Here is a 20,212-nt window from a genome sequence, read left to right on the forward strand (position 1 = left end):
CAATCACAATAAACACAGCAGGAATGCTTAAATATAAGCACATATAATCACCTTCCTGAGTTTACTTCTGCAACATCCGCCAGATGTGAGGCTATATATTTTTTAGAGTTGCAGTTAAGACTTGATGCTTACAACATAATGTTTAAAAATTGTGGTTACAAAATAAAAATTAGTGGCTCCATTATGCTAAAGTAGATATTTTAAAAGTCAAGGACTACGGCAGCCTGACGCATATACGTATATTGGTACTGACCTGTCTGAACACCCAGAGTTAATTTGTATAACTGAACCACAGTGTAAAAGCATACAAAAAACAGATTCACATTACTTAATAAAAACATGTATTACAACAAGACATGTGTCATCAAACTGGTTTAATTGGTTGATCTGAAACAAACTGAGGACATTTCATTAACCATCGATGGGGTGGATACTGTAGATATTTGAAGCCTTTTAGTTCAAAGCTGCTCGACATAAACACACATTTGTGTATAAACAGTGTTGCCTTCACTTTCACATTATCCATTTCAGATATATGGCTTTTATTTTCTCTACTTAGAAAAGTTATGATTAAAAACATCAGTATATACACAAATATATTCATATTTACATATTGCAAATGTGTGTTAATCCGTTACATTATTGTTTTCTTTCTTCTTTTAAAAAAAAGCTTTGAATGGAGGAAGGTACATGTAATAGGACCTACTTAATACGTCAGGTACAAAAGCAACTCAGATGGCCTTCAGTTTTTGTCTCTCAAATGTGATAAAACAAACTTAGAAACCTTTACATGACAAAGAATACAAACATTGTCAAACTTTTTTTTTTTTCAAAGTAGGAACACAAGTGTGGAAATTTAACAAAATACTGCATTTACAGTGATGACGTCAACTGGTGAAAGATGTTAAGAGTCTCTAAACTGAGATGTAGTGTCCATGAAACAGAGACTAGGACATGTTCTTTTCACCCTCTGCAGTTTTGTCAGTCTCCTTGGGTGTATCGTGTTTACTGTCCTTTCTCTCCTCTCTCTTGTCTCGGCTTCTGCTCCTGTCCCGCCGATCTCTGTCTTTGTCCCGGTCCCGGTCTCTGTCCCTATCCCTCTCTCTTTCCCTGTCCCTCTCCCTGTCTCTGTCTCTGTCTCGGTCCCGGTCCCTGCCCCCCCGGTCTTTCCCACGATCTCGCTCACGATCTCGGTCTCTGCTTCTGGATCTCTCCCGTCTTCTGTCCCTCTCACGCTCTCTGTCGCGGTCGCGTTCTCTGTCACGGTTTCTAGCTCTGTCGCGGTCGTGGTCCCTCCTTTCGGTTTCTCTCTCCCGGGGCCTCTCCCTTTCTCGCTCTCTGTCTCTATCTCTCTCCCGGTCTCTCCTCTTGTCTGGCTCTGGATCCCTGTGTCGCTCCGTCTCCGTCTCCCTGTGCCTCTCGACCTCCCTTCCTCTACTGCGCTCTCTTTCTCGGCTACGCTCTCGCTCCCGTTCCCTTTCTCTGCCTCTGTCCCACTCCCGCTCTCGGCTCCACCTCTTCCCCTGGCCCCTGTCCCATGACGGCCTGCCAGCGTGGGTGATCTCCCGCTCTCGTTCCCTCCTGCGGTCCTCGGACAGCTCCCTCTGTCTCTCTTCAGAGGGCGGCGGGGGACCAGGAGGATCCCTGTGCCCTCCTTCGAAGCGACTGAAGCGATCCCCGCCGCGAGGCTCCGAGTCCTCTTGGATGCTGCTGCTCCTCCTCCTCATGTCGGGGGAGTGGCGGCGCCAGAGGTCGTCCCTGTGCAGGTCTGGGCTGTGGGCCCCTATGCGACCTGGAGGCACTATGGGAGCCTCCGGAGGAGTTGGCAGCAGCGGCCCACCATGACGGATGGGTCTAGCCTCGTCTGAGAGCCTATCGAAGCGGTACCGCTCTGATCCTCCAAAAGGCTGTGAAGCATGAGGTCTATTCTCCTGAGGCGGAGGCCCTCGGTGCTCGTCGAAAGATCCTCTGTGTGGCGGCGAGGAAAGCGGTCTGGAGCTCCCGTACTGGCTGTGCTGACTGAAATGTTGCCCACTCATTTCCCCACTGGGAGGCGGGCCTCTTCTATCCTCATACTGATTAGGCGGAGGTCCCCGGTATGATGAAACAGGCGGGGGACCCTGATTGTCTTTAAAAATGTGGTGTGCGTTTGGATTCGGATCCACGTTCAGTTTGAAAGAGTTAGCGGGGTCTTTGTTGTAGTGTTCTGCGACGGGGCCTCGATGTTGGTCTCCCATCGGCGGCTGGCCACCGAGGTCACCGTACTGAGATGGAGGTGGGGCCCGGGGTCCTGGAAAGTGGGACGGAGGAGGAAGCCTGGTCTCAAAGTGACCAGGCGGTGGCGCGGCGAAAGGCGGAGGGGGGCCTCTGTTTCCAGGGAAGCTAAAAGGCGGCGGTGGGCCCGCGAATCTCGGTGGAGGCAACGTGTTCTGTCCTTCAAAAGTAGGATGTGGGGGGAGGGCCGGAGGCAGGCCTTGCTGCCCCATGTGTTGAGGGGGAATGGAGGGATCAAACATTTGAGGAGGGGGGCCTCTCTGACCAATTGGAGGGAATGGTGGCGGTGGTCCTCGGGGACCCATGATATTCTGAGGCGGTGGTCCGGGAAGAGGCTGCTGCTGTGGTGCAGGCTGGTTTCCCGGCCACTGGTTCTGATAGGGAGGGTATGAAGCTGGAGGGGGGCCGTACTGCTGACTCTCGCCTTGCATGGGGGGGGCTCGTACGGGGGGAGGGACGTGGATGGGCGGAGGGGGTCCCTGCATAGGAGGGGGCCCTGACATTGGAGGAAGACCTTGTATGGGTGGTGGCACAGACATTGGTGGAGGCCTCAGTATCATGTTTTGTCCTTGCATCGGATGTGGCGGATGGGGCGGGAAGTTAGATCGAGGGGGGATGTCGGCCGGGGGTCTGTACTCACTGTCGAAGCCTGGCGCCGACATGCGATGTGACCCGTGATGGGACTGGGTCTCAGCCACTGTGCTCTGAGTGAGAACTGGGATTGCTGACGTCACTGCGGAGGCGTTGTCAGGCTCCTTATAAAAGCCTCCAGATGGTGTATCTTGGCTGTTCTCCTCATACTCTGAGTCTTCGTTAACTTTTAAAATACTGGCAGCGTTTGGCCAAATACTATACTTGTCCATCTCTGTTTCCGCCTTAACTGGCTCTGGTTCCTCGATTTTCACTTCTTTCTCGTCCAAGTAGTTGACCTCCATATCAGGTTCCACCTCCTCTCCTAACAAAGGAATCGACACCTCTGTCTTGTCTGAATCCAGGAAGGGGAGGGTATCAGCTTTCACCTCTTCTTCCTCTTCTTCTTCTTGAGGCACTGAGGTCTCTGCACTTTGCGATGAGTCTGGGAGTTCAGCCACACTGGGCGGCTGAGGCTCTGAAGGAAGAGCAGCATCTGCCAACTGAGGAGACGCCTCCTCCTCCTCCTCTGGTTCGTCAGATGGTTTCCTGCCAGCCGAAGCCTGACGAGGATCTCTGCTCTGGCGAGGATCTCTCTTCTGGTTGATTAAGGGTGCAACAGAAGAGGACTTTACGAGTTCCTCAACCTTCTTGCCAAGCTGCAGTAGTTGACTATTGGCCAAAAGGGATTTCGTGGGCTGAGCTAAAAGTGTGTCTGGCAGTGTCAGTGAAGCGCCAGGTGTTGCTGTGGATGAGACTGGCTTATCAACCTGTTTCTGGAAAGTCTGGTCTCCGATCTGTTTCAGGCTCTCCAGGATTTTTTGTGGATCGGTTAAACAATCAGCAGCCGCAGCTTTAGCCTGAACTGATACTACAGGTTGGACATCATCAAAGATGGAGTCGTCCTCGGGGTCATACGCCACATCATCAGCTTCACTTGCAGTCACCTCGGGCTGCTTGGGGACTACAGGTTTGCTCACTATCTCAACAGACTTCTTGGGCATGTTGTAGCCCATACCGGGGTCATACTCTTCCTCCGGGTCGTATGGTCGGTCATCTTCATCCTCCTCCACTGTTTTCTCTTTAGAAATCTGTGCGAACTGCTGCACAATGGGGTCCAGCATTGTAGGCGGTGGGACGGAGAGTTCCTGATCAGATGGAGAGTTGACTTCTGAGTCATGCTTTTTCTTCTTAAAGAGGGTGTCGAGGATGGTCTGAAGGGGGGTGGCAGTTGCTGCGGAGGAGGAACTGGATGAGGAGGGGGAGTCTTTGCCGGTGGTGGTGGATGTGGCCGGAGATTTAAGGGAGGACAAGAAGGAACGGACCGAGGAGACTGTGGCATTGCTGTTCGAGGTCTCAGAGGAGCTGGATGGAGGTGATCCTGGGGGAGTTGTGCTGAAGGGGATTTCTAGACTCTGTCGTGTGCTTCTTTCTGCTTTGGCAGAAGACGACACCTTTGGAAGCCCAGCGTCATCTGCATCTTTGGTTTTGGACCGTTTCTCTTCAGATTCCAGTGGAGCACCTGCGCGCTTTCTGTCCTTCTGGCAGATCAACAACCCCAGGAGGAGGTTGGGGCGAGCTGGTTCAAGCCCTGTAAGATGGACAAAACAACGATCTTGAAAAATACTTCCATACAAGATTTAAAACATCTGCTACAGAAATAGACAAAAAGAAACCAGGTGAAATGAGAGCTTCAAAAGAATAGACACAGAATGAACCCATAGCATGCAAGTTTTTATAAATTAAACCAAGGTTCTTTTAACTGCAAAGGCAATTGTGTTGTTAGGCCTGTTTGTATTATATTCATTTTTATTCAACTATAAAGTAAGAACATGCTGGCATTAGTGAATGTACATTTGTCAACAGCAGGTCCCTGTGGGTTATTGAAGTTATTTGTTGATATCCAGCCAGATATAATGGACTAAAATTACTAAATCACTCACAGCACCCATACGTTGGCACAATAAATCTACAATTCAGATTGCACCAGATGGTGTATTATATTATTGTTCTAGTAAGACCAGAGTCAGGTGGATTAATTAATTCCTATTGATATTTGATGTGGGATCGCTACCAGAAACAAATGGTGTATTCAAGAAGTGTGATTTCATTTTTCTGAAGCCACTCAAGTTGATAAAGAAAAAGACCAGGTTCTTCTCTGAAGCACACTAAGCAGAAGTGGATCTGCAGATGTTTGAGCCCCTTTCACTTACCACAGCTGCAATTGCCATGTGATACTGTTGAGTGTGTTGCACTATTTGGCTGCAAAGTTCACACAAAGTACTCATTCTTCATTTAGAAGGTGTTTAAACCCACTGGTATATTGCATTGCATGTTACCATATGAGCAGAATCATTATATAAAGTGAATGACTAGTTACTACTTATTGATTACATGTGTATTCAATTTTGTTTATTTGGAAGCCAAGCGTTAAGAAACAACAGGCTGAAACTGGACTCAAATGGCACCAACCTGCGATGCAAACTTCCTTTATTAGAAATGTGTGATACAAAGTCAGATATACAGCAGAGAGCACAGCAGCTGGAACATGCACAGAGGTGTTTTCCAGAGGAGACTCAACAAGGAGTGTGAGTGCCCCCTACTGCACAAACCCATGAATCAAAGAAGCTCTCATTTCAACCAGTAGTTTAAATAAAAAAAAAAAACATGACACTAAATATACTCACCACAAGTACAAAGACACATCAATGACACAAAAGAACAGGAATCAAGTAAGACAAATACAATTACACACAGAGGTATATTTGTGTATCCCTGTGACTGCTTACCTGGCCCATCAAACGGTAATAGTTTGGAGGGTAAAGGGTCCTTGGAGCCCAGTGGGATGAGATAGAGGTCTTTGATGCGGCGGTTGTTGTTAGCCACCACACCAAATCGTTTCCTGCTGCTAAAGTAAGAGAAGAGAGAGACATAGGCCACCTCCTCTTCCTCCGTGGCTGGGTGGAAACGGATCAGACACAGCTCCTGTGAGCAAAGGGTTAATTAAAGGAGAGAAAGAAAATAAATACAGTATGTAGGTAATGTAAGGCTTTTAAATAGAAAATGTTCAACACTTCTCTACAGGCTAAACTTAGTGCAAACAAACCTTGGAGAGCGAGGTTTTCAACTTGCCAACATAGTCCCACACTGTGCCTGGAGATATCCGTCCTCCAATATGAATGGTGTCCGGCAAATCCTGAATAACATTGACACAACTATGAATCAAACTTTTTCATTGAAAAAGAGTGTTTTATTCATTCAAGGATGTCTGAAAGAATGAATCAAATATGAGCTCCTACACTTATACAGCAAAAATTACTAACCTCCTTCAGGTGTTCAAAGGACCCTGACACCAGGTAAGCCTTGGTCACAAACTTGGCCACCGACTGCATGTTGATGAACCCTTTCCAGATCTTCTCTTGACCATGGAGGAAAATTGCTGTCTCACCCTCGGGTGGAGGCTCGGATGTACTGTAAAAACAAGAATCAGGCTTCTTTTAGAGAAAACTAAAAAGGTCAAATCTCAAAACTGTACTCAAGTTTATCTTAAACAGCAACAACTCTGACCCATCATTTCTCTGGCATATACATTTTCAATACAATGAAGTACATAACCAAAACACAAATATTAAGCACCTTGTTTTAGTTGATTTGGAGACGGCCACTGAAGATGGTGAGGCTGGGGGCATTGGCAGTGGCACCTTGGGTACAATCTCCACTGGAGCAACAACAGGCAGAGGAAGTGGTTCTGCCAAAGTGTTGCTGGGCTTTTCTGGAGCAGTGTAGGTGACGGTCACACCGGAGCTGTGCCTGGCCATGCGCGGATCTCTGCGGGTGATGGTGACGGAGGAAACGGTCGGGGCAACAGGTGCAGGGGTTTGGGCAGGAGGTACCAGCATGCTGAGATCCTCCTGGTAAAGCTGCTGCTGCTGTGGCTCAGGTACTTCTGTGCTGGACTGATGCGATGGAGGGACGTGGGGTTGGTAGGTGAGGGGGTCTTGGTGTGGGTAGGCTGCAGGGACCAGGGGTTGAGCCACAGGAGAGACTTCACCGGACCGGGATGAATGCAGCTCTTGTCTGGGTGATTTAGGTTCAGGCTTCTTGCTCAGTTTGGGTTTTTTAGCAGCTATTTCATCCTCAGTCTTCTGACCTAGAAGGCAAAGTAAAAAAAAAAAAAAAAAACCTCAGTTATTTTTTAATTACAAAATTATTAATTTTGAATTACTTTCTCCCCGTCTTAGCCTCTTTTTTTACCTGTGCATATTTTACAGTTGAGGTCAAATAGATGAGTCCTGTGCTCTAATGTGGTGTCTTTCAGCATGCTACTGAAAATGTCCGGCATGCTGCCACCGCCGCCCTCAACGCCAGACGGCTGAGCTGAAGCTGAAGGAGTGGAGCCCAACTCGTCTTGGTCCTGACGACACAGAAAAGAGGATATCATTCAAATATTTGATTAATTAAATCAGATCTGTTCTTTCTGATTACTTTAATGTGCACTAATGTGTTATGTGTTGCTGTGTTTGTAGTTTTTGGGGCTGGTTTAGTGCCAACCACCGAGGAAGATAGAAAAAGCTTGAGAAGGAAAGAAAGTGCAGTGAAAAACAGGACAGTGGGCAAGATAAGCAACCTCTGGCATCTTGGCTGCTGTCTCAGCCAGATTTCACAGTTTGTTTGTGCATCACATGCAAAGGTGAAAAAAAAAAGGGTTGAAGCAAGAAAAGCACAGCGTGCCACCACTTACTGCAGCAGTGGCCATGCGAGATGAAGTGGTGGCAGAAATACATACATCTGCATCAGATGTTGGTGGAGCGTCCTCCATATCCACGCTATGAGAGCTAGAGTCCAGCCTGCTGCCCAGTCTGGACTGTCCTGAATGGGCTCTTGTACCAGAAGACTGAGCCTGGAGGAGACAGCCATCAAATATTTAGCGATTATGAGCTCCCTATTCAACAGTGTTTTAAAAAAAAAAAAAAACAGACCATTTTAATCCCCATTGTGTAGCTCTTTGAACGTCACAACGGCACATGTTGTTGATTTGTGCTTGGGTGTGTAATCACAGGACGTGACATTTACCTCAGCAGCATCAGGCTTCCTCCATTCAGATATCTCTTTGGAAAGCAGCTCTTCAGCACTTAGTCTCACCAACCTGAAGGGACTAACCTCCCCTCCCACCACTCTGTAGAACAGGCCCTGAGACAAATACACAACATGGTTATTTTTACATCTAAATATAAGTTACACTACCGGTAAGTAAAATCACAAAAACTGCAGACAAAGACTGTATAAAGACCGCATGTTTGTGTTGACTCACTTTGTTTTTGGGGTCCTTCAGGTTAAACATGAGGGATCTGTATTTGTTCTTGTACTTGCTGTCAGTGCTCAGGCAGAGGTTGAACATTTCCTTCTCAATGCCGACTGCCAGCCTTCCCACCTCACTCTCAGTCATTTTCAGATCATCACTGTCGCTCACCCTGATGGTTAGGAATACAACATACATTGAGTGCTTGGATGTGTTTGGCCGTGGATTTACTGCATTTTACACACAAAAAAACAGGGGAATCTCTGAACTGAGCTGAAGACACTCACCTCTTATAAAGGATGTCTGTGAGTGAGCGGCGGATGTTCTGTCTCATCTGGTTGTTGGGTGGAGGTGGCATGGGGGCCGCCGGAGGCACCGGTGCAGATGAATGTGAGGATCTAGAAGACGATGACGAGTGGCTGGAAGGAGCTGAAGAAGATGATGATGATGAGCCTCTAGAGGAGGATGAGGAGGAGGAGTGACTGTGGGGTGGAGGGTCCTTTTGTTGTGGCTGCTTCTTAGGAATGGTGAAGTTGGACTTGGTGACTCTCAACGCTCCTGTGACGTGGATCGGACCTGGAGGGTAGGGAGACGAGGCGGGCGGTGGGCCTGGTTTCTTGGACTTGGCTGAAGTTTTACTCGGGGGTGTTGCCGCTCGCCTTGACGGCCTGGAGCTGGTCGTATGAGGAGAAGACTTCCTGCCCTTCGGGGAAACCTTGGCTGCTTTGGGGGCCGGAGATTTCTTGTTGCCTTTGACTGGTGTTGTTGATGCTGGCGAAGGTTTCTCAGGAGTCGGGGCTGGTTCCTTCTCTTTCTCCTCCTTCTCGCTCAGCTTCTCTTCTTTGGGAGGGGCTGAAAGTCAAGAACAAGATCCAACATTTTAAAAATACAGCAAGAATAGTGAAGTGCCAGTAGTTTTCAAACACTACAGATGACCACCTTCAATTCTCAAATCAGACTATATGTCGAATAGTCAAATCTATAATGAATCCCTTCCCCATTTGATCTATAAATACATGTCAGTAATTGGCTTTTGCAGATATTGAACACACAGCAGTGAAAAATCTGAAATGAACACAAAGTTGACAAGGGGGGAGATAAATGGTCCCTCTTTATTAGAAGCAGTGACACAGATACACTGTGCTGTTGGTGCAGGTCCATTTAAGAAAAAAAATTGTACTTCTCAAAACCCATGGACCCACAAAAAGAGGAAACCACTGCACTGCAGTCTTGAGCAAACTCAGCATCAGGTGTTAAGAAAAGGACTACAAGCTTCTATCACTTAAATGTGAGGGAGAATAACCACATTCCAGTTTGTTTATGTAGTCTACCCGTCCTGTGTCACTGTCTACTAAAACAGAAACAACCTGTAACCTGCAAGAACCCTGCTGGCACAAACTTAGTCAATAATAAATCACGTGTAATTTGGAAATAATCAAGTTAATGATCAATTACTCAAACTAAAACTACAAACCTATAATACATTCATATCACAAGCTCCTCTACAAATACTATCACAAGCTGATAAAAGAGATCAACTCTGACCCCCAAAGCCCAAAGGCAACCAGACCCAAGTCTTGTTAATGGCTCTTGAATTTGAATAAATGATTCAACTAGATATTAAACATTAAACCATCAATATTCACATAAAATGTGTAAAAAATTATATCAACTTGCACCAATAATAAAGAGGCTATGCACTTCCTGCTTGTCTAATCTCTCTTCAATCTGTCATCTGCACATGCTATGGGTCCAAGTCAGGTCCAAATTGCCTGTTGATGCTGCAATAATTAATGCATAAACTCCACTTGGAGACACAAAAACTATACACATTCGAATGTATAAAGCATGGTCATTGCAACAGAACTGACACTCAACGCAAACCAAACTCAACTAGGGTTTCATCAGATGATAGGTCGTCACCGAATCAAATATCTCAGCAAAATATTGGCTATGAATGAGCAACAACAGTCAGTGGTACAACTAACAACCTGACCTGACAGAATGCATTCACATTACATTAGCATTCATTATCCCATAGGTCAATATCCTCATAAAGCCTCTTAGAGGTAAAAGAAAATGAAAAATGTCCACATTTGCATTGCAATAAACGTTCCCCACAATATATAACCAAATCTCATCAGGTGCAAAATGTGTGTGAAAAGCTTTGACGGTGGTTGTCCCTCTTCTGAATCTGTGTGCCCGGGCCTGGTCCTCAGCTTCCATCTTCTGCCGTGGCCTTCCTCAACTCCACTGCGTTATCTTCAGGTGGTCTGGTCTGGTCTGGTCTGACTGCACTGAGGTCTGCTAGGAGTTTCCTTTTCCGGGGGCTCTCGAAGGGTAACGTCTCCATGTGTGCAGATCAATCAGTTGTATATGCTGTTTTAAGCTGACCTGGTCAGGACATCCTACAGCAAGCCAACACTGCTCACATAATCAATTGAGGCATCCAAAAATCTGTTAAATCACCTTTTATTTTAAAGCCAGTTTCCCACGAGAAAGGATGCATCATATTCAATATGAATCAAAAACTTTTGGAAAAAGTCAGTTTGTTACCCACAAAATTAAGGGTAGGAAGGAAAAACAGTGCGGAACAGCTGATAGCAGCTCAGTATGAGCTATATTAGCTTCATTGGTCCACAGTACCATGGGGGAATTATGAAACACCTACCTGCTGTAGAAAGAGAGGGAGGGGCCTTTTGGTAGGACCAACAGCTGAGGTGATGAACCCAGGAAGTGGAGACTTGTACAGACAAAGCAGGTGACGGGAAAGACGCTCTAAACACACACTGGCACCATCCCATTCATCACAGCCACACACTCCCTAATACTGCGGACTGCTGAGAGCTGAGGTTGAAATTACTGCCCTCCTTTTATCTCTACCACATGTTCCTTTATAGATTTTCATTTACAGGACTCTATTTTAACTGTTAACTTTCAGAGGGGTAACTCTACCAAATCAATATTGCACTTTAAAAAAATGTAGAAAGTCACGTGAGTCGCAATAAATAAAGGAACATTTGGAATCAATGCAGCAGAGGTCAAATTATTCTGACCTGTGAGCGGCAGTATGCAAAAAAAGCTGGATCCTACAAACCCCATAATGCATTTGTTGGACCCTCTGTGCCTGTAAATAGCCAACATCGTTCAAACTACTGCCCCTAAATTGTGGACAGAAAGCCTGCCTCGTAAACTGAAGTGTCTAAGTGAATGCGGAATTTTTCAGACTTTACAAAGCTCCCCCAGAGCCACACAACACATTACACAACTGCTTTCAAAAAGGCACTCCACCGTGACTAATAAGATGGTGTGCAATTTATGGAGTGCCCCTTTAAAAATAAATGTTTTGCATTATTAAATACTTACCCAACACCACAGACGACACTTACCTTTCCACAGCTGCCAACATTTCACTGACTAACAAAAACCTTGACATTTGACTCACAACACTTGGCAAGGCAGTCAAAAGTCTAGTGAACAGATGAGTTCATGTTCTTCCCCAAAATGTACGGCTCATCTCTAAGTTATGTTAGCATGACAGGAACCACATTTATAATGGAAAAACAACAATGTGGTTTCAACAACAGCCCCAGACTTTCAAAGAGATACATACACTTTTTGTTTAACACTGTTGGTGATATGGGTGTAGTCTTTTCTGGTGTTACTGCAATGTAATTATGGTCGCTGGACCAGGATGCAGTGGCCGGCGGGGGCGGGTGTTCCACAGCGTGCTCGTCTTCGTCGTCCTCGTCTGGATCAGGACTGTGGTCTTCCTCGCTGTCCGATTCCTCCCGAGACTTCTTCTGTGTCTTCTTCCCACCAGCAGCGCTCCTCTGGTTGGGCGAGACAAAAACACACATTCAGATGTTGATGAGAGGGCAGTTGATGACTGTGGTTTTGATTAACACTAAAACACAGATATACTTGATTTGAGTAGAGTAGATTCACTGGATTAACTTTCAAATGCCAAGACAAATCTTTTGGGCCGACAATTTCTAAAAAATGTAACCCCTGGTCTTTGGTCCGACTGCTCTCCCTCTGCTCATTTGTAACCACTGTACATTGTGCACGATACAACTAACGACAACTGAAGCTGTTTCTGACTAGTTGCCTCTCACATTTCTTTGCATTTGGCTAATAAACTTCAATAAATCTGGACACCTTCCTATGTAACATGCACCGTCTATCACATTTCTGTGTGCATTTTACTGAGCTAGTGAACCAAACATTTAATTTCAGACACCGCCAAACACACAAGACTGCATTGCAGAGGAAGTTCAACACTGTCAGGCATTTTTCCAAATAGTAGTTGCAGTTTAAACCGTGTGACAGGTGAGCATATCACCTGATGATAGGATGAAAGAGCTCAGTTCATTTAGAATATAAATATCTCTTCACTGCCAGCCTTATCACTGTTTCCTAACTCCTCTATCTCTCTGAAGCTCAAAATCACAGCCCCCTGCATTTTTCAGATTTATGAGACAACAACTATAGATGCACATTGAGGGGGCAGGTTTGCAACAAACAACCCATAATTTCCACAAGCAACATATGAAGAAAACCAGGTTTGGACTATTGAATCTTATGGGGGAGTCTTTGTTGTCTTAGAGGCGACATTACATTAATATTGTCAAAGCAGAGATACACAATGTGAGCACAGAATTTAACAATTAAGTAAAAACAGTAACAGCAAGAACACTATGCAGGTGTTATAACGTCAGCTGTTTACATTTGCTATGTCTGGAATATGAAATAATCTAATATCTGTAACATAAATGATGCAGGAAATCCAGGTGGTGGAACTGCTGGAAAAGTTTGATGGCTCTTTGTAACCAAAGTGTTGCACAGTTGAAGCATCAGAAGCCATATTCATTCAGGTGTAATAGTTGTTCAATAAAAAAGATGCTTATCATAATAATTTTGATAAGAGAATTACTCACTAACACAACAACACTATCAGTAGCCCCTTAGGACCAGACCATTTTCACTGTCATTGTTGCTTCACATTTTAAAATACTTGTCAATTTAATCTGCATGCAGTGGTTTTGTCCACATCAAGATCCAGTAGGAAGGATGACTCCATTGTTCCAGTCAGCTGACTGGTCCCCAGCTGAGCCATTCACACATTTTGACTGAAAACCCTTGAGATGTGAAATGAATCCGCCCCTCTCTCCTTCCCCCAGACTGGTTACATGGATTAAATATTGGCCAGTCTGGTGTTATCAAACAGCCAAACAATACCAGAGAGCAGCAGCTGCAGATTACCACTAGATGTTATTAAATACCGTACTTTCTTTTCTTGAACAACTTATTCTACTGAACCATTTTATCTGGTCACAACTAGATTTCTTATAACTTTGTTGAAATGCAACATGTGCAGTTTGTCACCAACTAAACTAAAACCAATGATAAAATGGATTATATTTTTTTCCAAATGACATGACCAAATAAAATCATGGATATGTAACTATCGCGACCTAAAATGTGATGATTGTTAGAGACACATGAACATGTCTCCTCTAATGCAAAGTAAACACTGAAACAAAAAGTCACAGGTGCAGCTACTTCTGCATGTTTGTTAAAAAAACTCTAGAATATCATGTTTCAAGTTAATCATCGACAGAATAGTAAATTGCTTGTCTTCAAAGGTCACTCCACACTAATGTATTCAATATGGCTGGATACTTGAGACTGCTAAGACCCGCTAATAATAGACCAACATTCAACAAACAATGAAATGCAGGAGAGGAAATTCTTTCTCCAATTGTTGTCGAGACATGAGAATCTGAAATCTAATATGTTGAGTATGACACAGGCCGTTTGGCAAGTGCTCAATACGTCTAAAAAAGAGCTCCCCACTTCTGTTACCGATATTCCAACACAAAAGGAAGTTACATCAGCCAACCCTAGACAACCGTTTTCTCGTTGAAAGAAAGTTATTAACATTCAGACAAAGGCCATCATTTCAGCTGGTCCAAGTTACCTTAGGTGCAGACTTGGTTTTCTGAGCCTTGGCCTTTTCCTTCTGCTTAGGCTCTTTGACGTCAGTGATGGACTTCATGGCCGCTGCAGCGTGTCTCAGGATACAGTCGTTTCCACAGTACACAGAGTCTGGCTGGGCGTTATTCTCACAGCCAGGCCCGATACATTTGGGAAGTGAAGACTCCTCCTCAGCCTTCTGCCCGCTCTTCTCCTGCTGTTTCTCGGCTGTCTGCGTCGTTTTCACCTCCACGTTTGATGCCACCTTCTCATCTGTGTCTGGCAGGGCTGTGGTGGCTGCCTTCTTCTCCAGCGCAGGTGTCACCTTCTGGTCTGCTTTGGGTACAGCTGTCTGCTGTATTGCCTGCTCCAGTTCAGTACACAATAAAATATGTCACTTTGCAAGATGGCCATAATTCTGCATTAAATATTAATTTTATTGACGACAACAATGATGACTTGTGAAAATGTGTGCGCCACTTTTTTGTAGGCCTCCTTATGCTAATATCAAGTTTTCACCCATTTGGTTTATGTGATAATTGCAACAACAGAACAGATCTGGATGAAACAGGCCTGTGTTTGTTCAGCTCCTTATCTACATTTTCAAAATATAAGAGCAGCAGCCATACGAACTCAAAACACTAACAGTTTGCGTAATGAGGTATTGTAGTCTAATCACTGACTGGGGGATAAATAAATAAATATAAATCACATTTTGCACACACATTGAAGCCCTTTTTCTGTGACTGTGGTGAAATGAATTCCAGTTTGGTTCAAGTATGAACTGTTTATGATGCACTGGTGAATGAGTCCATATTTTATGTTATAGTCATTTTTTACATTTTGATGATCAGGACAAAAACCTGACATGCAGAATGACGTACTGTGCAACGGAACAATATGTATACAAATTCAGACAATCGTGGATGGCTGGGCCTAAAGACGGTGTTATTTAAAAAACTTAAGTTAAGATCGGCTGCAGGGACCTACCGGCTGAAAGATCTTTATCTTCTTTTTCCCCGTTGGATTGGTGGCTTTCTCTATCCTGCCTTTGATGCCCAGATCCTCTGTTGGCTTCTCTTCTGGTCCAAAACCTGTGGAGGACAGAGGTGCAGCTCCGCCCAGAGCAGCTCCACACGCGTTCGCTCTGTCTGCAGCTGCAGAGGTCGCAGCGCCACAAGTCTGCAGGTTAATGTCAGCTCTGAGCCTCCCGGCCTCTGTACTTGTAGAGAGGATGGATGTGGCCGGCCTGACCACCTGGTTCTTCTTAGCGGTGCAGTTGGGGCAGATGTAGTCCTCCCCGTTTCTCTCCATCAGACGCCCGCGGGCCTCCGTGATGCCCACACAGTCTCCATGGAACCACTCCTCACAGCGGTCGCAGCAGATCATGAACCTGGCGCGCACAAGACATTTCTAGTGCCACTTTTCCACTTTTAACACTCAACACAAACTTACTGGTTTTTACTCATCATTTCAGATTTAAGAATGAAAATCACAAAAACAGCTGAAGCTGTGGTTGAAGCTACCGACGTCATAATAGAATTACAATTAAGACCAGTATTTTATTTTTCTATGTCACTTGCATCTTTGTGGCACTCATAATAGATGATACCTAACTAATACGTTTAAGCATGATAAAATACCTTTTGTTGTGTCTCTGGCGACAGATGCAGTAAAGTGCATTGGGGTCATATCCTCCCTCATCAGACTCGATGGATGATGAAGAGGTCGAGGAATCGTTCTCATCGTCGTCCTCCTCATCATCTTCATCGTCATCTTCGTCGTCATTGTCCTCTTGCATCTGGGGCTTGCGGGGCTTTCCAGCAGCTGGGGCGACTTTAGGCATGGCGTCCCTCTTGGGAGGAGTGGTGCTCTTGTTAACAGGCATAGGAGCTTTAACGGGAGTGGCCTTCTTATTGGCTGCCCTCTTTTTATTGACATAGGTTCTTATTGGTCCACGTTTTACTACCAGTGCAGCAGGCTTGTCTTCACTGTCCTCGCCGGTCTCGGTCTCCGTTTCTGCTTTGTCGTCGTTGTTTCCGTGTTCGTCCGTCTCCTCGGCGACCTCTTCCTTCTCAGAGACCAGCTCTGGCTGAGGCTGTGTTGTGTTGGTGACCTGGAAATCTTCTGGACTTGGTTCACTCTTTTCGTCTATTTTCTCCCCGTTGTTATCTTGTGGCTCGTCTTTCTTGGCACCGTCTCTGCTGTCCTCCTCATTCTCAGAGCTGCCGTCCTCATTGACTGTGGATCCTCCGCCTCCTCTGGTCTGTCTGCCTCGAGTTTTCCTTTGAGCCTGCTTCCTTGCACTACTTCTTGTCCTCCTCTCTGGGGACTCCACCTTGTCATCGACAGCCTTGGTGTCAGCGTTACCATCGAAGCTAGCCTCTGAGGCGGTCTCCGCATCCGTTGGGGTCTGAGAAGGGGGGTCCCCACTCTCCAGACTGGGAGGGGCACTCTTTCTTGACCCTCTTTTGGCAGTCAAGAGGAATTCCTCAAGTTTGTCCGTACGCTTGGACTGCCTACCGCTACGGCGGACAGGACAGCGGCTTTCAGAGCTGTTGGTTGCTGCCTCCACTGGCATTTCTCTCTTTGCGACAGTGGACCGACGGAAACCCCAAGTCTTTTTTACTTCACTGTTGGCCTTGGAAGATTTATCTGGCTCCTCTAAAGTCTTTGTGGCCACATTCTCACTTTCAGTGTCAATTGATTCGAGCTGCTCGCTATCCCCTACTCCAACATCTGCGGACAGATAATTAAATAACGTTGTAAGAAATCAATTTGAGGTATGCAATGACAACCAGAATGCAACATAAGAAACCAAGGAAATAAAGCCAAGAAACTGATTGATTTTGTAAAGCACACATATCAATCAAGACAAATGTGAAACTGATCGACTTGGATTTGATCTGAAATCACTCAAATATCATCGAACTGACACCACAATTGTGCCCAGCATTACCACAACACACCCACTCCTTAAAGGTAAAGGTAAAGGTAAAGAAGCTCATCCAAGGTACCTTGAGAGCAGCTATCCATACGGTCCTGGCTCTTCTCTGGCTCAGAGGCTAGAGAGAGCTCAGGGCTCACATTCTCCTCCATAGATGATGGAGTCAATCGCTACTTTCAAACTGAATGTCTACAGTTAAGAGAAAAGCACAAGAGACCAGCTGTGAGACACTCTTTTCACTTTATAATGTGAAAAACACTCATGGCTGCCATTTTTAAAATTCCGTAGCCAGTGCTGGGATTGCTTTATGTGTTGCAGAAGGTACACTGATTCTCATTCTAAAATAGTGTCACAAATATAATATTTCAAGTTTATATGCACCATATATTGCACAAGGAATCGGTGCTGTGTGGTTAATGAAAATGTGGCCAGTAATTTAATCACCTGTGTGTAGAACAAGAGGAGAAACAAATCTTTGGCCTTAAATCTAAGAGCACATTGTATAGATGTCGGATACTGTTATGCACTATTTCATATTTGTCCCAAATATCAAAATTACAAAAGGGCATTCTTGTTGTCTTTGGACAGGTTTGTAAAACTATTTAGAGATGTTTACATTTTTAAACCAAAAATATGATAAGACTTCTTGTCTTTTAACAAGGCAAAACCTCTTAGAACGTGTCACATCATATTACTTCCCTGATGTTGACTGGTCTGTAAAAACACAGACCTGGATTGTTGTTTTGTCTGAATTGGTGTAGTGCCTTGCACAATAGCACATTGTAATAAACAACATTTTCCCTGTGAAAACTTGATGGCTGACGCATCATGTTACAGGGGGGAGTGACTGTCTCCATTTCTGTGTATAGTCACAATATGTGCACACCCACTGCAGTCTAATCTTTAAATATTTAGGGTGTTATAGTGGAAAAACTAAACTTGACAAATATGCACATTTAGTTTGCTGTCAATAATTTTAAGACTAATTATTAAAAAGTTGGGAATACCAAATTCAAAGCAACCAGGCCTAAAACCAAAACTATTGTGGAATAATAACACAATTCAAAGCCCTTGTTTATGTACTTAAAAATTATCTGAGGACAAACATGCATTTCATATAAAGAGCCCATTATCAAAAAAGTCTGTACCTGCAGTTTATCAGCGGTGGGTGGCAGAGAGCTTCTTCAGGCTACACAAAGTTTTTGCTGCAGCAACCATCAGTCATGGTAAAAGTTAAAGGATCTGCCAGCACCAGAAAAAGGAAAACACAAGTTAGGATCAAAGTGCACTGCACAGAGAGGTTAAGAGGTAACAACCTTATGGATCAGCTATGATAACGAAAGTGGACAAAATCCATTTTCTTGAATTCAAAATGTTTACTACTTGGGATACGGTATTCACAAATTCCTCAAGTGCTCATTTAAAATGCAAACTTCGTGAAATCAAAAACAAATAAACCAAGCAAATGTGAGACCTGACTTAAATGCAAATTGTGCAGCGATGATGTCTTTCTGCTGTTATTAAAAGTAACCCCGAAAAGGATGAATTAACGAAATCATAGTGGAACGATTGCTAACGGTGCAAAACACATGATGGAGCTAAATATATGTTAGCAATTCAGGCTAAGAAAGAGACTCCTGTGTCTTTAATTACTAACATAACATTTGCATATACTTTTCTACTGCTCTCGATGATCGATGCATTGATAAGACAAGCACACAGCACCCTTTCTAATGGAAGAAAAAAAAAATCCGCCCAGACTGGAGGTGATTAAAGCGGATTGCTCCTCCAATGGTGTGCCAGTGGTCACGATACCGTGCCACGTGAATCGTAGAGGGAAACTGTTGCCAAGAGAGGTGGGAGGGGCCCCGACCGAAAATCAATTTAAAAAAAAAAACGCAATATTTACACAATCAGACAAGAAGATGACAACAAGTTTGAGACATGTAGATATCAGCGGTATCGCGTGTGATGCAGCAGCGTTTCTAGTTAACGTTAGGTTGTGTATTGATGGATGTCTCGACACACACGGACGGAGAGAGGGAAGCTGCTCACGGCCGTAACTTAGCGCCACCGACCGAACAACCACGCGTCACAAAATGTAACGCGTTTATAAGTCAAAACTGATCTGGATGCATGCACGAAAACAAACCAGACAGCAACCAAAGAGACCATTATACAACAAACTAACGTTACGCCAGAGTGGAAAATAAACAAAAACCTGCACATCCACCACCACCGCCGATGATGATGATGATGATGATGATGGCCGCAAACGGGCAGCTAGCTTATTTGCCGTTAACAGTTAGCTCTTACGATCATCGTATAATTGAAATATCTGTGTCTATGTCTGACAAAAATGCGTGTCGTTTAGTGTTTCATCTCTTGATCCTCGTCGCCGTGTAACTTATTGTTTAAATTTTTCAAACCACAATTTGCATTTATTGCAGCTAAGTTAGCAAGCCTGGCTCGTGCCGTTAGCCGTTAGCCACCACGAGCGTCGACGACGTCAACGGCAGCGCAGCGTACACCCCGAAGATAATATAGCAGTTGGGGTTATTGTTTAGAGTAAAAAACATGCAATCTTTTTCAAACCGAGTATACAGGAGACAAGTAGCAGCAACAAGTCATATCCAACCTGACAAACAAGAGTCTAACGGGTTGGCGTAGTTTTTTTTTTACTGTACACACGTTAACGCGTTAAGCTAAGCTAGCTAACTTAACGTCAGGCGCATCATGACCATCCTCGCCTTGGACAACCTGGAGCAGGAGGACAAACCATCAACAGTGGGACAAAAGAACCGGACGAACGGACGAATCTCCACAAAAACTAAACGCGGTGCTGCTAAAATACTAAATTGTTGTACTCTACCCACCTACGCGCAAGAAATACCGATGATATTATGCCCTCGTTCTTTCCTCGGTCAGTCCTCCATTTTCCATTCCCGCTGGAGCTACTGACTGACGGACTGCGGCAGATGGCTGACGGTTTACACAACCCGCTCCGCCCGGCCACAGCGCCGCCCGCCGGCCAGGAGGAACACCGAGCGAGCACCACAGGCAACAATAACACACAACACACA

At 44.9% G+C, this 20,212-nt stretch overlaps 1 protein-coding gene across 5 annotated transcripts; it reads right to left on the reverse strand.

The window, feature by feature from the left end:
- Positions 1 to 359: 359 nt before the first annotated feature.
- dido1 (death inducer-obliterator 1) lies at positions 360 to 20,086 on the reverse strand. 5 transcript variants are annotated; one of them, XM_085776225.1, is made up of 17 exons: positions 20,006 to 20,086; positions 18,278 to 18,371; positions 17,200 to 17,318; positions 15,826 to 16,921; positions 15,173 to 15,575; positions 14,187 to 14,546; positions 11,817 to 12,036; positions 8,491 to 9,055; positions 8,216 to 8,375; positions 7,978 to 8,094; positions 7,691 to 7,804; positions 7,159 to 7,318; positions 6,541 to 7,054; positions 6,228 to 6,375; positions 6,011 to 6,100; positions 5,694 to 5,889; positions 360 to 4,495 (listed from the first exon to the last, which is right to left on the reverse strand). In XM_085776225.1, the coding sequence occupies exons 3-17, from the start codon at positions 17,279 to 17,281 to the stop codon at positions 948 to 950; spliced, it is 7,773 nt and encodes a 2,590-aa protein (XP_085632351.1). In that variant the 5' UTR covers positions 17,282 to 17,318; positions 18,278 to 18,371; positions 20,006 to 20,086; the 3' UTR covers positions 360 to 947. The 5 variants fall into 5 exon arrangements, with proteins under 5 accessions (XP_085632351.1, XP_085632349.1, XP_085632350.1 ...); XM_085776223.1 differs by having other exon boundaries at positions 7,646 to 7,804; XM_085776224.1 differs by having other exon boundaries at positions 7,646 to 7,804; positions 20,002 to 20,086.
- Positions 20,087 to 20,212: the final 126 nt, after the last annotated feature.

This window comes from Trachurus japonicus, chromosome 5, assembly GCF_045865225.1.
Source record: "Trachurus japonicus isolate A0001 chromosome 5, Traja_1.0".
NCBI lineage: Eukaryota > Metazoa > Chordata > Actinopteri > Carangiformes > Carangidae > Trachurus > Trachurus japonicus.